This window comes from Gorilla gorilla, chromosome 3, assembly GCF_029281585.2.
Source record: "Gorilla gorilla gorilla isolate KB3781 chromosome 3, NHGRI_mGorGor1-v2.1_pri, whole genome shotgun sequence".
Lineage (NCBI taxonomy): Eukaryota > Metazoa > Chordata > Mammalia > Primates > Hominidae > Gorilla > Gorilla gorilla.
Window position 1 is genome coordinate 167950949 of NC_073227.2, and position 26205 is coordinate 167977153.

Genomic DNA, 26205 nt, shown 5'->3' on the forward strand with positions numbered 1-26205 from the left:
TTAAATTATATGATACACAATTTATATAAATTATATATAAAAATTATATAAAATTCTCCTTGTAAAGAGTCACATAACATTTTAGCTTCATTCCAAAGAGATTGTCTAATGCAATATATTAATTTATAATTTTTCTAGAAATTTCTTAGAATTGCTATCCAAATAAATGATTTCATCTTTTATTATATGAACTGAAAAAATTAAGCAATATAAAAATATTACCAAAAAGTCAGAATATAAATATTAATATAGCATTCTGTTTCAGTTTTGATTTAGACTCAATTTAGGTAGATAGGCCAATTTAACAATTTTAAATATATAAATAAAATCTGCCCCCCAGAACATTTTATGGAATAGAATTTTTATGTGATTATCAAAACAGTTACGCGTTTACTAATTTGAACTTTAGACGAAACTGTTACATATGCAAGTTTTGCTTTGTATTTTTGGATTTTTTATCTATTAATAATAAAGAAAAGCATAGTCAGAATTTCAACATTTTAAAAGTATATATACAAATTGAAAAATGTTATTTTGAAAAAACTAACCTAAGTTCAACCTTTATTTTTTAAGAAAAAAACTAGTAATAATTAAGGAATAAAGTTTATCCTCTGGCATTTTGTAAATAGTACTATCACTAATATAACTCTTTCAACGAATAATAAAAATATCTAAAAATTTGATCAGTAAAGATTCTCTCAATAGCCTGATAAGAATTCATTTCAACATGGGTGATTATATCTTAGAAGTTATGAAATATTTGTGTAGAATGGGACAGAAATTATTTCACAGATTCTATTTTGATAGAACTGATGTTTTGCATTAAAGGCAGTCACTTTTTGTGAGATCAACAAATGTTTATAAACCAAACAATATTTTAATTGATGATTATTAACAAATATCAGAGGAAAGCATGCTTATTTAGCAAATAGTACAGGACTATAATCTTTACAATAACTTTAGATAATTTCCTTAATAACATAAAGGCATTTTTTATGTGCCCACTTGCTCAAAGTGATTTATTCAAGTGATTCCCATTTAATCAAATATTTGAAGTACAGTAATTGTTATCAACCAGGAATGGATAAACTATTCATCAGACAATAGAAAGTATTACCAAAATAGTTACCTATTGTAGCTGTCGTGCAGCACTTCAGCATCATTCATTTTCTTTATCGAAAAACCTCAAACATAGACATTTTTAAGACTTAAAAAAATACTGTTTGTTTTAGAAACATTTGTTGATCTCACAAAAAGTAACTGCCTTTAATGAAAACTTCTCTAGTAGTTTGGTAAAAAAGTATTGGAAGAAAAGCTCCTTATATGAGGTTAATTACATATGCAATTTTGATAAGTCTTATTACTTCCAAACTCCTTTGAGAAATTCAAACTTTATACAAAATAATTTGTGTAGAAAAATTTTAAGTCAAAGATTCCACATGGAAAGATATTAAATGAGTGTTAAAGGAGAATTTTTCAGGGACAGTATTTTCAAGCCAGGATTACAACACGACTCCAAACACCTTTGGCTAACTGCAGCAAATCATATGGATTCTTGTTCTTTTCTTTCAGATTACACTGTACTTCCCTACTATAGAAAAACCAGTTAAACCTAAGCTGAAAAATAAACCCTGGAAATAATCTTAGCTTTTAAATTGAGTTATAATGATACAAAATAAATTCAAGTAATACAATTCTGGTGTATTCTGTGTCCTAATATAACAAGAAGAAACATGAGGAAAAGAGGAGGGAAACAAAAAATGAGCTTCATATCACAGGACTACAAAGAGTGGACTAAATATACATGTAAATATCATCATACTCATCAAATGATCATTTTTGTCTAAATTTGTATTTATAATTTCTATTAACAAAAAACTCCATAGAATATGATATTCACTCTGTTGTGTTCTTCTTTTTAAAACCACCCATCTTCACACTGACACTCTGTTTTTTGAAACATAATTCTATGATACCCTCCACATTTTTTGAAATTTTATTGTTTGGAAAACTTTTTCTCAAATAACATCATTTAAAATTTTCTTTTAGCTTTCTACACAGCATCATAAATAAAAGAACTATCAACTTCCCATATACATTCAGGGAAATATCAAACTTTTAATAAAAATGAAAAGCTGGAGAATATAAAGAACAAACTTAGTAAAAACAAGTTGCATTATAAAGAAAACTTCAGCTCACTGCATTTTTTTTTACTAAAGTATGTCATACATTTTATCTTTGCAAGAGTTTGACGAGTTTTGCAAGTAAAATTCTGTTTCCTCTACACTTGCTAATAGTCATGAGAATCTGTAGTTTGCACCTTCCCATTAAAAATGTATTGTATTTTTTGAAATTATTCACCCCGCCTTTTATCCAGATCATGTCTTTGAAAGGAGGAAGTAGATAATAAATGGAATAATTCATGATTCCCCATTAAATATGAAACTTTCTTTTGCAGAGTTTAGAAAATGAAGTTCTACATAATGTACAAAAGTTGATTAGAACTTTTTTAACCTTTTCAAGAAAAAACCTTTCATACTAAACAACTACATGAGGAGCTTTCTCTGAGAAAGGTAAAACAATCAATTCTTTACACCTATAGGTTCGTCATATATATTCTAATGTTGCTCCCTCTAAACATATATTTCCCTATAATACTTTAAACATATTAAAAATAATGGCAAGAAAAATAGTATACATTGAGTTGTAAACATGACAAGTTTTTAAGAGAAATATAACGTTTAAAATACAAAGGGAAAAAATCACATAAATTAAAAATGAAAACAAAACATTATTCATGCTCTTTTCAGTAACGTAATGGAAGATAGTGTAGGGGTAAATAACAAAAACTGCATGTATATTTCTCTTACTATGGCAAGTCTTCTAGTGAAGTAATGATATTTTGTCATGAGAAAAAAGTATATACACTTATAAAACTTATCTTTTACAAATCAATCATTGGTACTCCGTTAACTACACTCTCTTGAGCCCCTTTTTTGATAAAATTTTAAAAAAGAAACCAAATGATTCTTTAGATGACTCCAGTTCTATATTTTTAGATATAAATATTCTATATGTCTTGGGTGAGAAATCTGTATGTCTTGGGTGAGAAATTATATATAAATATTCTATATGTCTTGGGTGAGAAATAACTTAAGAGAAATGTCAAGTTCTGACTACTTAAGAGCAGCAGTTGATCTCATTTCTTCTTTGGGTTTTTAAGTTTCTATTATAGAAATAGTTCCTCATTTGACTCAACATATTTTGATTTTCCCCTTATCTAAAAATAAAATTAGAATACATTTCCCTATCGAACTTGAATGCTTAAAAGATAACTACCGAACTGTAAGTCATGTAAATAAATCTTTCATATTATGTGCTCTTTAATTACCATTGCAAAGTAAGTGTGCGCTGCGCACATGAACAGTGAAGCCAGGAGTTTTCACAGACTATATGTATATGATAAACTTCCAGAACATAATAAAATGCTTTGGCCAGAAAACATCTGTGTATATATAAAAGATCTTGTTTTCCTGAATATCATATTAATTTTATTGCACCTATCTAAACATTTAGAAAATTACTAGTTATAACTAAGAATATGGAATTAGTACATACAAAAGTATATCAATAAGAACATTGCAAGAACAAAAGAAAGTATTTGCAAGAAGATGAAATAAAAGAGCCTTGGATTTAAACTTTTTTTAAAAAGTATAAAATAGATTAGTAGGCGGAGAACAAGAATATTTTTCTTTTGTATTACCATATAATAATGCAAATACCAACAAAAAGAAAGCTTGTATAATATTATTAGTATTAAACAAAATAGAATTCAGGCAGAAAAAAATTAAAGGAGCATAATAATATCAGATTTATAAACAGATCAATTTACTGAAAAATATAGCAGGTGGGAAACAATGCACCTAATAATATAGCTTAAAAATACATAAAATTAACACAATAATGAGGAGACATTGATTTTAATTTTTTTCAGAAACTTACAGATAAAGTAGAGGGAGAAGTATTTGAACAGTAATTGCCTAGCTTGATTGAAATAACAGCCTCACACTAATATTTAGATTCTGAGAGATTTTTATATAATTATCTATCAAACAAATAGAGAATATATACTTATTCTTCAAAAAAAGAAATATTTATAAAACCTGACCATGTACTGGTCACACCAGGAATTTTGTAAATTGATACATTTAGTACACATCCATGGATATACATCCATGACACACTTACTAAGCATGAGTAAAGATTTACTTCCCAATCCTGGATCTCCTACAAAAAAAGAAAGAAAGAAAGAAAGAAAACACCAAAAACTACTCACTGCAAATTTAGAAATACACTTCGAATTTATTTTTTGCTTAAATGCAAAACCACTATGGAAATTTTCACATATTTAGAATTGAAAGAAAAAAGAAGTTATCACCATATTTAAAAAGAAGGCTATAGATTTAAGTGCATTTTCTAAAAAACAGGAGCAACTGATACTAATGAAGAAGCTAGCTTTCAACTCAGGATGATAGAAAAAAACCTAACAAAACAAATATTATGAAATAATACTAAATAAAAATCTGAGAAGAAAATATTAACAGTAAGTTAATAAAATGATAAAAGAGAGACCAAAAAGTTGACACATAAAATGAAAGAACTGGTTATGTGAAAAGAAAAAGATATCTGTGCAAATATAACCAAGAAAAACAAAAACAGTCACTAAACATAGTAGCACGAACGGAAAAAGCTTCTAATTATAATTATAGTAACAGCTAACTCTTACTGTATGCTTAATGATGTGCCAGGTGCTGTTTTCAATACTTTACATGTAATTAGCCTATTTAAACCTGACAACATTTTTAATGAGATAGGTGCTATCATTTTAATCTCCATCGTACAGATGAGGAAACTATAGCACAAAGAGTTTAATTAACAAGCTGAAGATCACACACACCTGTGAGTGATGGAGCTGGTTCATCAACAGAGGCAGTCCAACCCTAGACCCCGTATTATTAGCCATCATTATCTTTACACTCCCTCCAAGATACAGAGAATATTTCAAGAAATATAGAAGAGGCTTTAACATTATTAGAAAATATCATGTTAAACTTTATTGCAGTAAATATAAAATTTTACATAAAGAGGCACTTATTTTTTAAAATAACAATTAGCTGGAGAAGATTTAGACGACCAGTTACAAGACCTACCTACCCCTTTTCCCCTGACCCCTACTCTCACCAAAGGAGAGAAACTATTCAGTTTTACATGGGAGTTCTACCAAATTTTCAATACTAAGAAGTTCTCATTTCATCCAAAATGTGCTAGAGCATTGAAAAGGATAAAAAATTATTTAGTCAATTTTACAAAATACAAGTAACCATTGTAATTTCTTTCACTGGGGGAGGGCCCAGAAAGACTGCAGAGGAAGAGATGTTTCTAGGTCCTTGCATTATCTGAAAAAATTTTTAATTTGCCCTCACTTTTAATTGAATAAGATAAAAATTCTTTAGCCAATTTTACAAAACCTTAAAGTGTAGCATGAGAAAATAAAAATCGCAGCTCAATATCATTATTATTTAGATACAAAAATCACACACACACGCGTGCACACTAACACACAGAGAAGTCAATAAATCGAAACCATCGTAAGTAGAGTTTATCTCAGAATTGGAAGAATAGTTCAAAATAGAAAATCTAGTAACTTTAAATAATCTAGTAGGTGCTAGAAAATTATTTCACAAGGTTCAACACTCACACATGATTAAGAAAAATAGAAACTAAAAAAAAGTTTCTTTATCTTGGTAACGTGTTATCTATTTAAAAACCTATGGCAAAGGGCTTTCTGTTTGGGATACATTAGAATCGTCTTCACTGAAGCCAGGAATGTGAAGAGACGCCGCTGTCAATGCTATTATGTAACACCATTGAAATGAAAGGTCCTTGTTAATGTGGGACTCAGTATTTTAATAATGTCAGTTCTCCTAAAATAACATATGAACTTAACACAATCCCAATAAAAGCTTAATGATATTTCCCCAACTCTTGACAAGATAATTCTAAAATTCATATAAAACAGTGAATATACAAGAAAAACTTTCTCATTTGGAACAAAAGGGACTGTCTGCCAGACATAAGAATGCACTTAACACAGAGAATAGCACACAATAATCATTTATTTTACCTGTTACTATCTTGTTTGAAAGAAAACTTAATGAGGATATAATATTTATGACAAGCTCTCTAAATAACTATTTTGTTGCATTAGGTGTGCAAATTTTTCTAATATAAGATTATATAATAACTTTCTTTTGGAGCTTAGTATCAGGAAAAAGCTTGTCTCTCTTAAAGAACTGATGTATGCCTTTTCATCAGGTAATGAGAATTCTGTAATCCTTCGCATCTTCCTTTTTGCCCAGTCTACCCAGAAGTTGAAAGAAAAACTTAATGTTCCCTCATAGTAATTCCAGTAGGGAGCATATTTACATACTTTATTTATTTGCCTTCTATTTTCTTGTTATAATCTGACAGCTGTGTAATACAAAGGTTTTTTTTTTTGTTTTTTGTTTTTTGTTTTTTGTTTTTTTTGAGACGGAGTCTTGCCTTGTTGCCCAGGCTGGAGAGTGCAATGGTGCAATCTTGGCTCACTGCCCAGGTTCAAGCAATTCTCCTGCCTCAGCCTCCTGAGTAGCTGGGATTACAGGTGCGTGCCACCATGCCTGGCTAATTTTTACATTTTTAGTAGAGACAGGGTTTCACCATGTTGGCCAGGCTGGTCTCAAACTCCTGACCTCAGGTGATCCACCCGCCTCGGCCTCCCAAAGTGCTGGGATTACAGACGCAAACCACCACATCCAGCCTACAAAGTTTTAACTTTAAGTTTCTTTAATCCATTCTGGAAAGAAAGTCAACAAGCAAAAAAGTGTTATTTTATGTAAGTCAGAGGCCTAAAAGGTGAAGAAAACACAATCCTTGCTTTCAAAGACTCCAGTCTAGAGCAGAGTTCATTCCTTATGACAACCCACATTAAGAAAAAATACAAAAATTAGCTGGGTGTGGTGGTGCACGTGTGTAATTCCACCTACTCAGGAGGCTGAGGCAGGAGAATTGCTTAAACCCAGGAGGTGGAGATTGCACCACTGCACTCCAGCCTGGGCAACAGAGCAAGACTCCATCTCAAAAAAAAAAAAAACACTTACATTGCAGTTCAGCACATGTATAAATGTGAGTGTAATATATTAAACCAATATTTAAAAACACAAATATGCAAAATGTTCCAATCAGTTTATAATTATTAACTTAATTAATTATCATAACTATTTTAGGAAACAGGCCCTATTATCATTATTTTTTTCAGATTAGGTAACTGAAGTACGGAAAGGTTAAGTAACTTCCCCAAAGTCAACCATTTACTTTGTTAATGAGAGTAAATCTGGGACTGGAGTCCAGAGAGTATGGTTTAAAAATTCATGCTCTATTCCATTATACGTGGCAGCCTCCCAATATTTAGCTTTCCTCTATGCAATGCATTCTTTTGTATCCTATTTGTCTACACTCTCTTTCCATTTTTTAAATCCTGGCCATGACCCCCAAACTGATGGGTCAAAATCACTACCCACTAATGAGTCACAATCTATATACTATCTGTACTATAATACATACATACAACATACGTACATAGTATATACGTGCATAGTATAGAACATACTATGGTATGTTAAATATTAATAAAGGGGAAATAAAACACTTGTACATGACTGTCAATGGCCATCAAGATAGTTCAAACGGGAGTTCTGCTCTCTACCAAGTGTTTCAAAGAGGCCTCACAAAGCAGGAAACTGTTAAGTTGAAGCTGGAAGATAAAAGCTTGCCCAGTACACAAGGCATGAGAGAAAGCAGAGGGTTTTCCAGGCAGAACACATGTGCAAGGCTATGAAGGGGTAAAAGATCATGGGTTCTCATTCCTGTGAGGTGAGCTAAGCACTGTATGAATACAGTACCAAGGATGCACATACGAGCAGAGCAGCAATAGCCCCTTGAAGCTTGAAGCCTCTTGAAGCTTGTAGTCTAGTATAGGAAACAATCATACTGTATTGCAACGGCAATACAGTGCTATAAGTGCACTGGAGATTACAAGATAGTAGCAAGTTTATCTAATACAGTCGAGCCATTTAAGAATGAGTAAGAATCATGAGACAGTAAGGAGAAAAATCATTCTAGGCCAAGAGAATGGAAATACACTAAGAATGAGAGATGAGAGAAAACACAGTTTAATGAAGACCTTAGTATTTTCAGAGGCAGAATGGTATAATGCTCCAAAAATGAGTGTTAGACCCAGACTGCCTAGATTCAAAGTCAGCTCTTCTACTTATTATGTGTGTGTCCTTGGGAAAGTTACTTAGTATCTCTGTGCATCAATTTTTAGCTGTAAATTGAACTAATAAATACTTTTTGTGAATTAAATGAATGAATACATATGAGGCACTTAAAATAATACCTGAAACATAGAAAGTGCTCTACAAATATTAGTCATTACTATTATTTGTGCAAGAAGATGAATTTCAAAGCAGCAATGGAAGGAATTAAACTGGAAACAGTATGCACAGGCTGGGATGAGACTGGCCTTAATTAAAAAGTATTTCTTGAGTGCCTACTATGTGGATACTGTTACAGGTGCTGGAGACTCAGCAGTGAACAAGACATCCCTCTAGTTGCTCAGGTCAGTTCAGAAGGAGTCATTTTTTATCTATTCCTTTACTAAGTTCCCATGTTTACTCCATCGGTAAGCTCTGATCTCTCTGTCACTTAAATATATTCTAAATTAGACCACTTCTCATCATTTCTACTACATCTGCCCTGGTCAAGCCACCAATGTCTTTTGCTTGGGTTGTTCCCCAGTCAAATATCTACAGAGCACAATAGCCTTGAGTGATCTTTTTAAAATAAAGTGACATCATATCATTTCCCTGCATAAAATGAGCCAAAGGTTTCCTAGCATACTTAGAAGAAAATTTAGGCTTTTTGGAAATTATTCTGACCAAATAACTTCTATCCCTTAGGAACAACGTGAAGGGAATTTTTAAAAAATCCAAAAAGCATAAAAGAGATTTGGAAAGATTCTTATTGATCATCTAAGAGTTTTGGAAGATACTATAGTAATTAATTAATAAGTAAATTAATAAACAATTTGTATTAATTTAAGGACAGAGGCAATCAACATTGGAAATTTTCCAACAACACAAATCTTTCAATATATAAACCTAGACTAAAACAAAAACTAATAAAGCAAAACATATAATTAAAACTTTTCTAAAATATATTATTCATTTCCCTGCCATATGAAACAGAGTAAGGTCAACAAAAAAATGCTTTGTTATGAATTCTGTTATTTAATTTCAACACAATGTAAATACACTGAAAAGGGTGGCTGCAGGGCCCAGTCATGCCTTGCCCTTGTCCCCAGACAGTCTGTTCTTTTCACAGTGGCCAATTATTTTATCTTCCCCATGTCAGCTAGTATTTCAGTATTTTAGCTTCTTCCTTACAAATTTAATTTACCTAAAGCAGGAAAAACAGGATGCTTCCATGAAAAGCAATATAGGCAAGCTAGTTAACTAAGAAAACCTAATTTTATATACATGTCTAAGTCGACAGACTTGGCCTAAGGATGCCTCCACAGCCCTCCTGACAGTAAAATATGTAGGCTATTTTTCTGGAGCTTTTCTTTGTTGTGTCAAGGTTTGCATGCATATACTAATGTTGGTTAATATAAATCTGACATCTGAATTAGTGATGTGTTCCTGATATTCTTCTTATGAAGGAACTGTCAAGTTTTGCCTGCACTGTGTGGATTGCAGGGAAGAAGAGGAAGAAGCTTCTCTATTTGGGTTTTCTAGCTATACAGTATCTGTGATGTGCAATACGGCAAAGTGCAATAGAATAAGGTACGCCTGTATTTAATATGACTTAACATGCTTACACTTTGGTTTAAAGAGAAGCACTTAAAATATATTGAAAGATTTTTATACAGTGGTATGTAGAAAATTGGGATTAATAGTTAAAGCACAGAGCTTGAAGATGCTAATACACACACACATATATACACACAAACATGCACACATACAATATATATATTTATGAAGACACACACTACATATATTTGTATGTGTGTGTGCATATATATATATATATACACACATATATATCTTGATAAGTTGCCTTCCTAGATCAAAGAAAGGGTGATCATATTTTAAATGGTCTCAGAGAATCACTGAAATACAAACATGAAGTTTTAAAAGCTTCCAAATAATAAAAACTATCAAGGAAAAGCATCTCCTACAAACTTATATTCTTTTTTATTTCTTTTAACTAGACATTTAAATGCTTTTATTTTAAAAGAGAATTAAAAAATAAAAATAAAAGAGAATGATAATGCTGTTCCCTTCTAATCTGGAGGTGGCCATCACCTGATTATGCTTCCCAGAAAAGTCCCTGGTCTGGTAATATCTGTGGAAACCCTGGTGAAGCAAAAGAGTTCTTGTGAATCTATAACTTGGTTTTGCTTTAAACAGTGAGATGGTGATGCTGGTTATTACAACATCTCCAATTTCCAATATAGAAAACAGAACAGGATACGGGTATAGGCCAGGGAGATGATTTTTCCATAGTTGCAGTAACCTCAGTAATTTTAAGGATTGTTTTTTAGCCATAATGGAGACTTGAAAAGGGTCTAAATAGTTTTTAAACTTCCCTGTTTTCTTAATACAGAAAGAAGACACTATCAAAGACAAAACTCTACATAATAAAACCATCTTGCCCCATACATTGAGAGTGATGTGCCTGGATCATTGTTTATCCCACTGACTGACAGTTCTGGCTGATTCATCCTCTGTGGTACCTGTGTACTTGTCTCCTTTTATCTTTTTTTATTTATCACTTTGTCCTATGACACTGAAAAAGGAATTTCCCAAATGCTTTTTAAATAGAGAAGTGCATTTTGCACTGTGGTTTATGGGCTATTGTAGGAAGAACCACATCCTTCAGCTATATTCTTTGTATTTCTAAAACTGCGAGTTTATCTGTGCATTTCTGAAAAGTTTTTATTACAACTTGAAATTTTCTTAAAAAACTGGCTGGGCATGATGGCTCACAGCTGTAATGCCAGCACTTTTGGGAGGCTGAGGTGAGAGGACTGCATGAAGCCAGGAGTTCAAGTTCAATCTGGGCAACATAGTGAGACCCTGTCTCTACAAAAAAAAAAAAGTCCCCTCATTGATTAGTATTATAAGTTTGAAATATATGTTATTTAAAACTCTGCCTTTAGAACATGATGAAAATGATACTTAGTACAAAGCAAAAGATATAACTATACATAAAGAGAAATGATAAATTAATATCACTACATAAATCAACACATTAAGTTAATGCAAAATATTTAGGTTATTTATACTATGAATAAATGCTTAAAAGCCAAAGAAAAATGAGCAATGATAATTAATAATAGTCTGAATTGAGTGTTGTCTACACGTGTTTCATATAGAGAATCTCCTTTACTTCTTGTAAGAATTTCTTGTTATTATGCTCTCCAAATAGTTGTGGAAAGCAAAGATTGGAGAAAGCAGGTAACCTTAAGACAATACAGGTATTACATAACAAAGCCAAGTTTTCAACCACAGAAGGAATCAGCTCCTATAATAGCCAGAGCTGCTAGTCATGATTCCCATGCTTTCCTCTTAGAGACATCTTTTTTTAATGTCTATTAGAGCTGGTAAGCTTAAACACCATATGTGAAAATAGCATTTTAAAGCAAACTCCTAAAGGACACAAAGATATAAACGCCTAAGAAATTGGCATTTCTATGTTCTGTTGACATTTGAAATCTTTTCTTTTATCTCTATATTTGATTTTGGTGAAAATTTGAGACCATTTTTTTGTACCTAGTGAACATTGTTGTTTTATTCTGTCTTGTTTTGTTTTTAAAAAAGCTCCTTCCAACTACATTTTTTAAATTCCCCAATTTTAAACTTTACTGATATCAGTCTTTTCCCCCTTCTTCTTTCGCTTTTTCTTCTTCTTCCCTTCCTTCTCTTTCTTTTCTTTCTTCCTTTTCCTTTAAATCATGGCAAAACGATCTTTTCATTCCTGGTTTCACATCCTAGAGATCTGATCTCAAAGACAATGCCAGAATTTCTTCAAAAAGAAGTGGCAATTCCTTCTCTCTTCCCATCTGCATTCTCTGTAATCGCTTATTTTTAAAAAATATTCATGAGAAAGAAGAAATTTTCTCTTCATTTTAGAGCACCAAAATCTTCTTTTCCTAGCAGGAAACAGGGGTTCTTCCTTCTCCTGCCCACCTATCTCTGTCTCATCTGGAGATTAGTCATGTAAACATTTGCTTGGCAACTGACTTCTTCAGGAAGTTAATTTGCAAACCTCCATAGAGAATTTATTACTTTACCAAAGAGCAAACTTTTTTAAGAGAAACCAAAATGATTTCACAAACATTTTCAAAAGTAAACAAAAATGAATGAAGCAGACGAAGAGCACACTTGAAAGGATCTAACTTCCAATAAACAATTATGAAATATTGTATCTTAAATAAATGGCTTCATCTTGCTCCATATGTTTGAGTGCCAGGGCATTGTGCAAATCCAGAAGCTGGATTTGCATATAAAAAGTATATTTGCAGTTCATAAAAGCATCTTTGGACAAAAATTTTGAGATTCAAGATAAAAACCTAATCTGCAAAAAACAAAATGTGGACTGGCAAAACACTAATTTACTTTGAGTAAGTATAATACAATTCAAAATGAGGCAGGAGAAAAAGGCTTTAAAAGATATGAAAGTAGGCCAGGTGCGGTGGTTCACGCCTGTAGTCCCAGCACTTTGGGAGGCTGAGGTGGGTGGATCACGAGGTCAGGAGATGGAGACCATCCTGGCCAACACGGTGAAACCCCGTCTCTACTAAAAATACAAAAAAAATTAGCCGGGCGTGGTGGCGGACGCCTGTAGTCCCAGCTACTTGGGAGGCTGAAGCAGGAGAATGGCTTGAACCTGGGAAGCAGAGCTTGCAGTGAGCTGAGATCGCACCACTGCACTCCAGTCTGGGTGACAGACCGAGACTCCGTCTCAAAAAAAAAAAAAAAAAAGATATGAAAGTAAATTGTTATTTGTTTCTTTACAGCCCAAACTCACTGAATATAGTAACGAACAGTCCTAACTGCCACTAAGCTTGCTGACAAAGTGATGCTCAATAAACATCCACTGATGATGCTAAAAATAAGATGTTCGGAAAGAAAGTAATATCTTAGAGATGCCCACAATTTTGAACCAAATATATTCTTCTGCATAATAGAACTTGATATCTGAAGCAGAAAATAATATTGAGCAGATTAACATACTCTGTCCCCAGATGATTTTGTTTCCTCATATACATAGCTAAAGCTGTAAAGTGCCCTCTAGAAATGTTTATTTGAATCTATAAATGACTCTTTTATTACTTAGCTACTCAAAGTAATCATGATATGATAATAAGTGATATTTTAAGTTCTTTTTGAAAACAATAATGCATTCTGATAATATTATACAGAATTAAAAATCCGAAGTACAGAAGTACAGAAACTCTTCTGACAAGACTGTCTGTACTTGTTAAAGATCAGTTAGATAGTAGCAGTGAACCATTTGAAGTTCACTGCTAAGTCAAATTTGACTTTGAAGTTTAAAGTCAAATCATCATTATCAAATATGGAATGTGAATACAATGGATTTGATTTTTTTAAATGCACCTATAAGGCACAACAATAATATAGTCACTTAGAAAGTAATGAAGCATACTGAAATTTCTTCTGTGAAGGTAGATGATACAAAACCCAGAAGCCTTTTGCCTTTGAACGATTCTACCATTCCCAAGTAAAATAAACCCCCATCACTTGGGTTTGGTCATTCCAGTGACAACTACATGTTAGCTTATCCTGCTTGCTTACTCATTTACATTGTATTATGAGGTCAAGAAACCGCTCACTGTGGAGGTCACATTCAAGTTGACACCTGCATAAGAAGAAGTGTCAGCAATAAGGCCACATTGGGAGTAGAGAGTGGTGGAGAGAAAGAGGGAGAAGGTCAGAGAGGTCAGTAAAGTCCAGACCATGCACAGCTTCAGGTCAGGTGAAGAATGGGAAGCTATTGGCAGATTTTAAGCAGGGGAATGCCATGATCTAATGTTTTCAAAAGACCACTCTAGCAGGAGTGTGGTGGGGTGAGAGTGGGTGTGGGAAGAGCAGTTATATGACCATTTAAGCGATCTTAGCAGACATGATGGCAGCTCTGCAATGAAGACCAGGAGATGAACACGGGATACATTTCGGAGTTGTAGCTGATCGGGCATACTGATGGATTAGAGGGGGGTAGCAGTAAGCAAGGTAAGACTCAAGGCTGCCTTGATGTTATTTGCTGAATTGAGGAAAGGCTGTGGGACAAATATTGGGGATAGGAGAGGAGTAGGGGTGAAGCAAGAGTCCAGTTTTGGGTTATATTAACCTTGGGATGTCTGTGATATATCCAAGTAGACACATCAAGGAGGCAATTGGATCTAAAAACTTTCAGCTTGATGGAGAGGTCAGTGCTGGATTTATAAATTGAGTAGCCGTTGGGTTATTGCTAATGTTTAAAGCTGTAAGACTGGGTCCAGGTTGAGAGTGTGGCTGAAGTGCACCTAGGACTCAGCCTTTGGGCACCTCACCACTGAGAGTTTGGAAAGAGAAAGCCAGCCTGCAAAGAAGACTGAAGTGCTCCAGTGTGGAGAAAAACCATAGAATATGGCATCCCGAAAGTCACAAACACAAAATGTTCAAGAAGATGAGAGCGTTCAACTCGGTCAAATGCTGTGAAGACGTCAAGGAAGCTGGGGACAGAAACATAACTATTAGATGTGATAAAAATAGGGGTCATGGGTGACCCTAAAGAGGCATTTCAGTAAGTATGGGGGCTGGAAACCTATTTAGAGTCAACTGAGGCAAAAATGAAATGTGAAAATATTAAGACAGCACTTTTCTTGCTGTCTTGGGTAGATCAAAATGGGGTAGAACCTGGAAGGGGATAAGATGTCAAGAAAAATGTTTGAGTAGAAATGAATACCAGTGAGATCGATCCAATGAAAAAGAAATTGATGGTGTAGGAGAAAAGCAAATTTAACTGCAGGAGGAAGTCTTGGGAGCAGGTAAGGGGATGAGATGCAGAGCACAAGCAGAGGGACCATGCTTAGATGACAGTAGGAACTCTCCACCCATCGCATTGGGAGGAAAGTCACAGCGTGTGAGTTTAGGTTGGCATATTTTGGGGTACATGATGAGAGATTATTTTGAAACTAGACACAGAGCATATGTGTACTATGGGATATCAAAGCCAGTGAACATCAATTGTATTAATGAGTATACACAAATATATCAATCACCATCTTAAAGACACGAATAAGGCAGTAGAGAGAGGGATTTGAGGATATATCTTAGACATTGTTTTTGCCTGATTTGATTCTTCCATTTCTACCCATTACATTTTCATATACTGAAGATCTATGACTTATCAGTTAGATAATTTTATAATGCAACCAGACAGGGAGCCAAACTCAAAATCTATTTTCCTTGAGAAGTTCCATCCTATCGTCTTAGTCTTCTCTGATTTTTTCTTGACCTCTAGGCTGCACCTCACAGTACAGTTGGCACTCGATCATTTCATATTTGTCTCCTGCTCATAGGTCTTATTGTCTCAAATAGATGTTAAGGCTCCAGGATGGGGCCAAGTATTTTACAATAAAATATCATTGTCTCTCCCACTGTGAAAAACCTAGTATTAGATACAAAGTGAGTACTTAATAAATGTTTGTTGATCAATTTATCTTTTTAGAGCTGAATGGCTATAAAGAGTTTGATGCAGTAATTCCCTGGCTAACAGACTATGCATAATTCTTCATGGCACCTGCTGGGCATTGCTGGGAGATGCTGAAATCATTCATCAGTTTTCTCCTTTTTATGCTATTCAGTTAGTCTGTCTAGGGCAAGGTCTAGAATGTGTATCAATCAAAAGGATAATAATGACCTGTGTACAAGCTATCTCCATACTAATGATTTGCATCCACTATCTTACAGAAAGAGCTTTGGTCTAAGAAAGCACTGAAGTGAAGGAAACTTTAAGGAGAATATTGTAGTAAGGCCTGAGAATTACCCAGTGTTACTGTTGTCAATAGTGTAATGATGAATTTGAAATCAATTTGGCAGTATCTTTAGTGGAAAAATAATATTAAGAGAATACTCATCACTATAGCCTATTTTGCATTGTCTTAGATAAAATTTTTCTTCAGCCTGCACTGAAAACTTAAATGTCAGTAGACTTTTAGTATATGGACTTCTAGTTTGTTGAAATTATGTGTAGCATGTTTAGTTTTTAATTTAATTCCAATTCTTAAGCCAATTAAAACTATTTGGATATAATATTTAAATCAGAATCCAAATATGGCATACATATATTTTTCTTTTAAGAAGTAGTTGTACTATAATACAATATTGGCCTTAAATTTTATCTAACAGTTTATCACGGAAAGTTAAATAATTAATCATCAGAATAGCATTTAGCCAAAAATCCCACGTACCATATACATGGTAGTCTATAGAGCTCTGCAGAAGTGAGTGATTACAGCTACTGTAAAATTTTGTCATTCTATAAAGTAGTTATTGACAAAATAAATGACTGTGTTTTTCCATGTTATATGCAAATTGACAAAGATAATATCTGATAAAATGGAAAACACCAAGAGACTTAGAACTTTAGAATATATCAAACCTACACCAAAATATCATTAGCAACACCCTTTCAGTAGAATCCCACAGCATTAGACAAATTAATAGAGAGAATCTTTTACAAACATTTGTTGCATAAAATATTTTAATTGAAACAATTAATGAATTCCATAAGATACGTGTAAATTTACAAGATTTCCATTTTTCAATACTTACATGAAAAGATGTGATAACAGACCCACTAAGTATAGGTAAGAAATATTAAACTTGTTTAGCTATTATTCTAAGTTTCTATTCATTTCTCACTAACCTACATTGATTTTTGTACTGCTTTTATTCATCCCATAAATTAGATTCTAACTGGTGATAAAATGTCAAAGTTTGCATCGTTCATCTAAAAAATAAATCTAGACAATTTAGAATTATTTAAAAATTAACCAATAAAGTATGATCCATTGGTTCTTTTGTGAGTGCTTGGGTGGAAAAGGAGACATATTAGTACGTTAGTAAGGTGTTTCTTTTTCTTTAATCACCAGGAGAAAAGATATATAAATCTGTTTCTTAAAGCTTTTTTCTTTCCTATGGAGACAACACACCTTAAAACGAAGGTTAACAAGCAATTAATAGCACAGACTTAACTAAATATTGCAAATGTGATAGTATAATATCTTGGTAAATATGGGAATTTTGAGAGCCATAAAATTAAAGACTTTGATATGTGTGAGATCAATAGACATGACTTATCACTATTTAATATGAGCTTTAATTTTTAAATGCCATGTTCCAATGAAAAAGTATATTACACAGGAAAACTGAAATTTCAATAAAGAATCAAGACAAAAGAAACAAACTTTATATTAAAGTACCTTTAAAGGTTGTACTTACGCAGCAACTTCCTCTTTTGATAATCCTTTGAAATTCACCTCTAGATAATGATCTATGTCATCTTTTTCTTTGATCAATTGAGACCTAAATGAAATAGAAAGAAATAATAAAGCACCGCCTTATCAAGTTGAAAAGCTACCAAACATATAAAATGCCACCAGGAAAATAGAAATATTCAGGGTATAATACCATATGTAATAAACGCAATAGCTATAGAGTTAGGTCGTTGGTTGATCATTTCAAAATTTTATCTTTCCTGAATGGAAAATGATAAGGAAGAATATTAAACCCAGTGTGTAAACAAATAAAACACCAACACCTTGAAATAATTCACTTTCTACTCAAGAGTCTTCTCCTCAAAGCTTACAAGACCTTCTATTTTGCTCACATTTTTTCGTGGTGTAACTTTCCAACTGCTGAAGTTATGTATTGTTTGGTACAGAATCCCGAGCCAAGAACACCTGTTTGATTCAAATGTGTAACGTGAATTTATTCCAAACATTACTCAATTTTGTCCTGAAATGTTCTTTGAATAGTTTTTTTAATCACACATAAAACTCAAATTATTAAAGGTTCAAGGTGCAAAATGATTTTAAGAAGCCCTTATTGAAAATGTATTATACTTGTAGTGCATTCATTCTTCACACCCTTTTGCACCTTTAAAAATAAGCATGGTATCAACCTCTCATAACTATGATGATTGATATGGAACTAAACAAATATCAGTGTTTTATTCAGAAGCTATTAAAGAATGTTGATACAAACTTTGCCTTTTGTGGGTATGATAAAAATATTTTTCTTCAATAAAATGAATACAAGAAAACATTTTCTTTAAAACTCATCCTATCCTAAGGATATGAGATTTGGCTATGCTTTTGCTCACCTTGAAAACAAAATATAAATTAAATCCTTTAAAAAGACAGAAAGAATAAGCTTTTTCAGACTTCATAAATATTTTACATTATTCAAAAGTAAAACAAAAATATGTATGTATATATGTTATAGTATACACACATGAATTATGCATTCATTGAAAGATTTCTCCGCTATAGGAAAAGAAAATTTTGATTTACTATTTTTAAAGAATTTTTATGTTAGTTTAGCTGAATGTATTTATTTTGTTCCAGGGGCTTTGGTCTTTCCTAGAAATACTAAAAATGAGGCATGAGAACAAAGAAACCTCCTAATACTTTGATCATTATGCCTTGCAGGAATGGAAAAGTAGGCATATAAAGAAAATAAACCTACATATGCAAACTATTTATATTGGTAAATAATATGTATGTTACTAAAAGCCAATAGAATTACAAATGGCAATTTCAAAATAGCACAATCAGTTACTATTATAATTATGACAAAATGTATCAGTTTCTCTGTCCTGCATTTCCTCAGTGACAATTTGAGTAGCTCAGCAGCCATTCATGGGCAGCAGCAGTTTGATGATGCATTTTCAAGCCCCAGCATCATTTCAGGAGCTGATTCTTGCCTGCCAGTCTACCCTACAAGTAAGGCTCTACCCTCCTTCTTCCAAAACAGAAGTCAGCCCTTGGGACCTTGTAGATTAAAAGCATTACACCTTTCAGTCTGGGCATGGTGGCTCATCCCTACAATCCCAGCATTTGGGGAGGCCAAGGCGGGTGAATCACTTGAGGCCAGGAGTTCAAGACCAGCCTGGCCAACATGGTGAAACCTGTCTCTACTAAAAATACAAAAACTTAGCTGGGCATAGTGCTGCATGCCTGTGGTTCCAGCTACTCAGGAGGCTGAGACACGATAATTGCTTGAACTCAGGAGGCAGAGATTGCAGTGAGCTGAGATCACACCACTGCACTCCAGCCTAGGTGACAGAGTAAGACTCAGCCTTAAAAAGAAAAAAGCTTTACACCTTTCGCTCCCAAAGCTTCTGCTTTCTGTTCTCCATACACATTTAAAACAGGAAACTTATCTGCAAAACTCTACAGGAACCATGATATAATTGCAACAGGAAATAAAATGATGAAATAAGCACTAGGTTAATAAATAAATAAATATATTTGCAGTATTTGAATGTGGTTCATAAATCCTTTTGAAACAGCAGATTTCAATATTCTCAATATAACAAGGCATTTTTCTCTTCTCTTGAAATGATTTTATTTTCTGAGATACATTATTGACATTTCTTACTACAGAAAATTCATTCTGTAGGAAAATAAGTAAAAACCAGGGGCACGTACCTTGGAATTTTTCTGGAGGAGCAAGGCAGCTTCTGTCTGGCTAAGGCTGTAAGCTTCGGGCGTGTCATGGGCAGTGGGGGCAGGGTGGTCATTTCGGACTACAAAAAGAAATAAGTAGAAATTGTATTTTAAGGAATAAATCTTTCAAAGGATCCTTTAAGACATTATTAGAGATTTACAGTCTGTCATCTTAGTTGAGAATGCCTATGTGTAGTGCTACGGCTGTGTTATTCGGGAATCATGCTCAGTGAGTGGATTCTGCAGGTTGCTTCTCTCATTATTTTCTTCCATTGTCTGCTTTTTGGCCAATTTATTATTTGTCTGTATCTTCAGCACAAAGTAGATAAGAAGAAAATTTCATAAATGCGTTGATGGTTCAGTTGGCATCTTTGGTAAGAGTTTTGTGAGGGACATGATTGCAATTAAAGAATAAAGATTTTAAGGATAGCTATGGATTTCCAATGTTTATGTGTTGCTTTCCTGTTACAATCAATAATTGAAAATTGCTTATACTTGCTGTTTTCTAAAAGCCTTATCGCTCACAAATAAAGGCTTTCCCTTAGATGTGATAGATGATAAGAACAATTCTCAACAAGGAGACAGCTGCCCTGAGAAAGCACACAGCCATAACAATATAATGAATCACTTCAAAATGTACTGTTTTTTAAAAGTTGTTTAAAACAACTTTATCTCACACTTTACATGGTTCAGGAATAAGGACAAGGTATCATAGGCATGGATTTTTTCTCCTCCATGATGACGGGAGCCTCTGCTGAGAAAACTCAGAAGCTGTAGTAACCCAATGATAGGGGACAGGAATCACCTTGAAGTGTCTTCACTCACTTTTCTAGTGGTTGATGCTAACTGTTAGCTGGAACTCAACTGGGGCTATCTGCCAGAACTCACACATGTGGTCTCCTCATGTGGCATGGACTTCCTCACATCATGGCAACCTAAGACTTCTTATGTAGCATCTCCAGGCTCCAAAGGCAAGTATTTTAGAGAAAAGCCAGGCAGAAGCTTTATCCCCTTTTAGGGTCTACCCTTGGAAGTCACATAGCATCCACTTCTACTGTAATAACAAGTTCACCCGGATTCAAGGCAAATGAATACAGAACCACCTATTGATAGGAGAGTGTCAAAGTTTCATTATAATAAAAGAATATGGCATGGGAGATATTATTGCAGCCCTTTTTGGAAAATGCAGTGTGCCAGAGTGGTGAGCAATTAGGAAGGCAAGTCTATAAAATCAAATTATCTAAATCCTACTCCAAAGAGGAAGAAGTGTGGACATGACGTCTGTTAACTTAGAATAGAAAAATTGTTACATGGTGCAAGGGCTGTCAGATACAGAAGAACCCATGCTTCTGTTAAATAGAGAGGCATCCAAAAGGCCAGGGGCTCCTGATCCCACCCCCTCTATGTCCACCAGGTTTGACCTGTACTCTTAGCTTCACCAAGAAACTCAAAGGCTTGTTTTAGGTTTTAAATGGCTTATCTTCAGCATTACTACCTGTGTGACCCAGGGAAAATCACAATAAAATCTGGGCCTTGAATATATTCAGCAGATATTTAATGAGCTCCTATTTGGTGCCAGGCACTGTTCTAGGTGCCAAAGATACAGCAGTGAAGAAAAAGACAAAACTCTCTGATTTCACAGACTTTGCAGTATGGGGGTAAATATGGAGAAAGACACTAAACAAATAAGCAAAAATATATAGAACCTCAGATGTTGATAAGATTCTCTGCTGGAAAACAAAGCAGAGAACTAGAAACTACCCAAACGCTTACCAATGGCAAAGGGATGAATACAAGCAGAAGGAGACAAGCTCAAAGACGTTATGGAGAATTTTGTTCGGTGTCCCAATAGTGTAATGTCTTGAGGGTTACTGTAAAAACTGGCTTTTATTCTTATTGAGGTAAGAATCCATTGGAGGATACAGAGCATAGAATTGACACGATCTGACTTTCATCCTGAAAGGATCACTCTGAGTTTTTCCTTCAGGTTAGACTGTAGTGGGGGAAAAGGTAGACAGCAGAGAGGCCAGCCCAAAACCTCCTGTGAAATACAGGGGAGAGAGAGTGGTGGCTTAGGTAGGAGTAGAGAAGGAGAGATGTAGTCAAACCTGAAATAGAACCACCTGTGGATAGCTAAGACACAATATTCCTCTAGTGCTACAAAGCCATGGTGGAGGTGGGGGTGCAGAAGCACTAAGACGAGAGAAAATCTTCTGAAATTCAGTGTAGAAATAGAAAGCTTTGTGTTACTGAAAAAGATTATTACCCTGGCCTAAAAATAATTTTTTACATAATTAAAGAGAATTCTAATGGAGATAAGTGGTTTATTTTAAATATAATAGAATCCTAGTACTACCAGTTTGTCAAGGCATGATATGATCTATGAAACAAAATGCCCACTTATTTTTATGCAGTTGTAGCTTTAAAGTGCACACTCTAAACAGCAAATGTTAGTCCTCTCCTACAGACTAAACATTAGAAACATACTATATTACCCTTCATAACTTCATAACGTAATGACAATTTTTTTAATTTAAAAAATCTATTTTTCTGATTAGATGTTATATTAAACAGTTGAGTTACTGGAATAACAAGAACTTACTAACTGGCAGCATCATACAGAGCATATGGTAAGAAGTTATAACTCATGTGAGGTTTGAAGAGACACCAAAGCTCCCCAAACGGGCCTCTCAAGAGCTGACTTCAGAGGAGCTGTGAAAACTTTTCCACAGAGTTCCAGAGTCTTCCAATGTTACAGTGAACATCGGAATCATCTAAGTTCTTAACCCACACCAGTGTAGCCCTAGTAAATTTCAAAAGGGAGAGAAGAAAACAACTAAGTTTGCCTCATTTGGGGCATTCCATCCTCTATAAATTTTAGACTCTTTTCTAAAAGCCCCACTTTACTTGCCAAAGCATTATGCAGTGGGCACTGGGGCCAGGGTAATCTCTTCATAATTGCAGGGGTCTTTGAAGAGTTCACCCAGGAGCTTCAAAATGAGGAACAGGGCTTGCAATTTCCTCGAATACTAAGAACATCCAGCTATTTGTAGACAGATAAAAGGGAGCAGCCCCCAGAGGTGCTGATCCAGCCAAGATAGCTCATCCAGGTGCGTATAACTCCCCACCAAAGTTGGCATACCAGCATGTTATATAAAATTTATCCTTTTTGATGTTTACTTGAGTTCGATGATTTTTGTTAGAAAATGTAAGCATGGAATAGAAACCAAATGCAAATGACATACATGGAGAGGGATATGTCTTCTTTGTCATACAGATCAACTGTGCTTTTTTTTTTTTTTTTCAAATTCTGAGTCAACGTTTCCTACCATTAAAGTTTCAGCTGCCAGTTCCTTCATTTTGCTCTCCTCTGATCTGAGAACATTAGCAGCAGGAGCACCTTTACTCTTAAATTTAGTTTAATGTAAGTACTGCAAGCCCTGCTGGCAAGCCTCAAGGCACAAACTCTGAATGGGGGGTGGTCAGAGCTGAATGATAAAGTGGAAAAAAAGTTATCAGAGCTGAATGATAAAGTGGAAAAAAAAAGCATGTTGGAAAAAATATCCCTCAATCAATCTATGTTGGAAAGTTTAAGCTTAGAGTCAGGATGGAAGTTGAACAGGCTTTCTCTTTGTTTCTGAACCCCACATCCTACCTTACCTATGCCCATTGGGAAAGGGAATTTTGTTTCTCAGAATCAATACGTGGCCACATAACGTATTTTGTTTTACACAACAGATAATGTGTGATCTGAATTTTATGACACAGTTAATATTTTGAATGCAGCAAATATTTAAAGGGGTCCTGTAACAAATTACTTTCTTATCTAAGTAATTGTCATCTTTCATGCCTTACAAGTTCAAGCAGGGTTTGCAGTACTTCCATTAAATTAAATACCTGTAAAGAAAGCCTTTTGGTCTTTGTTAATATGAGTTGCATCATTTTCCTGGTGTTGGTCAGACAGCATTCTCAGTTCCCATGTGAGCTCCAATTTAGACTCAACAATGAAGAATGGGACTAGTGCTATGAGGTGACTGACCCAGGCCTCTAGCATAAATGGAGCATATCACCATTAGTTATGCCACCTCCTTAGGGTTCTCCTAGATCAACATCTCAGGGGAAAACACACAAGATGGTGTGGCTGCAGGCAGGGAAATTGCTCAGGTTCAGGTGAATAAGAAAGAAGAAGAATGAAAGATACCTCTTTGGCTGCCACCAAATGAGCTTAGCCTCAGGAGCTCAGGCTGAATCAGCCTGTTAGGAGGACCCACAGGCACCTCCCCCAGTGCCAGCAAGTGGGCAGTGCTACAGTGTGGCACCATCGGGTGCTGAGACAAAGATCAAAAGGCCGCCTGAAGCCATTCCACTGTTGGTATTCAGAAGAAATTCGGTGTACTCTTTGATCTGCTGGTTGGCTCTTGTATCACAGTTACAATCTCTAAGTTTGGCCCCCACATGCAAAGACAAATGAGAATGGAGAAATACAGGATGAAAGGTTTGAGAGTGCTAGGTCAGGCTGAATGTGTCCCATGGTGTGAGTTTAAATTTTTGGCCCCCAAGTAAAATTCTTCAAAGAGTAACTCTCCTGCCCTCTATCCCCAGAGATGCCTTTATCAGGAAACACAAAGGAGGGAGACCTACTACTGTGTAAATGGAGGCTACTTGGAGAATGACTATGTCTGAGGCTGACCAGTGTCTGCAGGGTTCAGTCACTTTGGAGTAAAAACTGAGATTAGAGAAATAAAGCCAGTAAACCACAGTAAGCAAGTTTATTATACATCATCACGAGTTTAAAACAAGTATGATTTTACTAAAAATCATTCATAAGAATTAAAACTTTTCATATTATCCAAGCTCTTTTACTATGAAAGTTTAATGAAAACTACAGAAGAAATATCACTAATTATGCTCCCTAAGTAAAAAAAAAAATAATTAAGTTTATAAAGAGTCACTAATAATGTTTATTCTCGGTATCATAATTTTTGGACACTGCTGGCACTCTCTCATGGGTAGACAGGTTGTTTAGTAAAATAAATAGAAAACACACATTTCCTACCAGCTGACATTGATGGCTAAATCACAAAATCAAGCAGGAAATGAGTTTGAAGGCAAGCCATATTTCACGTGACTTACATTTGCAGATTACTGCTGATGGTCTCTCCAGGCTTATAGACTTCAGCCTGAAAATCAGGAAGCAAAGAATAATAGCAAAGAAGAAAAGAAGTTTAAAATCAGTCAGTAGTGTAACTCCTCTCCCCGCCCCAAGTCATGGAATAAGATTCACTCTTACAACAAATACTTCCTACCATCTAAGTTTAGATGAACTTTTAAAGAAAATCCCCAAGTATAGATCCTATGAGAAACTAATCACTAAATCAGTGAAATGCCAAAACATCTGAAATATGTATATGTATTGATGTATTTCAATACAAATGTGACATTAGGGATAACCATTTGTTCTCTCAAATTTACGAGATAGTTATCTTTGCCAAAAACGGAGAGCATCTCAGTTCCCTTTCTGTTCCCACCTAGTTCTCAACAGGACTAAAGGACTTATCCTATGCCTAGTTTTTCACTCCCCTCAGAGGGTCAGGTGAACTGGGGAGCAAGAGGAACTGGCGCCTTTCCCTACTTCTCTTTCAGTTCGTTTATTGAGGTAAGTGGCGAGGGCCTGGACTCAGGAAGCTTGAGAAAGACTGATGGAGGAAGGGCTGTAGGGGTCAGGGAAGGGGCTGCCTGAAGAACAGCCTGCCTCTCCAAGGAGCTGAGGAAGTCCGGTCCCAACCTCGCCCCTGCCGTCACGAACCTCGGTGCACTGGCCCAGGGAAACAACTCCAGTTTTCCGTTCCGCCGAAGTCAGTCCCCCACCGGCGGCAGGTGCTGGGCGTTGGCGCTGCCCCCTCCTCTCTCAGTGATTCCGAAGCCTGGCTCCGCCGGAGCGGAGAGAGGGGACGCCGAGAGCGTCTCCAGGGAAACAGAGAGGCGGGGCAGAACGGCCGGAGGTGGAGTTAGGCTAAACCGGGCCTCGGGATTGGGGCAGCTCCCAGACTCTTCGGGCTTGGGGGCGGAGTCTGGCGAGGGGTGGAGCTAACTGACGGCCGGGCGGGGACCCCAGATAGCTGAGGCTTTTCAAGCAGGGCTGCTTTCAGAAGTTAGCTCGCTTTTAGGCATTTTTACGTAACCCAAGAGGCTCGAATTTGCCACTTTCATTTCTTTCGTGGCCTTGCATTCTCAATGCTTTTTCTTCATTTCCCTTTTGTCCACAGGATTGATGGGAAAACGCTGAGCTAGGCATTCATGAT

The 26205-nt window shown here is 35.1% G+C and overlaps 1 protein-coding gene across 5 annotated transcripts in view; it reads right to left on the bottom strand.

Moving 5' to 3' along the window:
- The window catches only part of TTC29 (tetratricopeptide repeat domain 29), a 240701-nt gene extending 214823 nt beyond the window's left edge, over nucleotides 1-25878 (bottom strand). For 3 of the 5 annotated variants that reach the window (XM_063705596.1, XM_063705594.1, XM_063705595.1), the window contains exons 1-4: nucleotides 25710-25856; nucleotides 25037-25083; nucleotides 19886-19983; nucleotides 17673-17756 (exon numbers count right to left, since the gene is read on the bottom strand). In XM_063705596.1, the coding sequence (XP_063561666.1) occupies nucleotides 17673-17756; nucleotides 19886-19977 (176 nt within the window). In that variant the 5' untranslated portion in view covers nucleotides 19978-19983; nucleotides 25037-25083; nucleotides 25710-25856. Of the gene's footprint in view, nucleotides 1-17672; nucleotides 17757-19885; nucleotides 19984-25036; nucleotides 25084-25535; nucleotides 25653-25709 lie in introns of those variants that run through there. The other 2 variants (XM_019026099.3, XM_019026100.3) reach the window with 2 other exon arrangements.
- Between the last annotated feature and the right edge of the window lie 327 nt (nucleotides 25879-26205).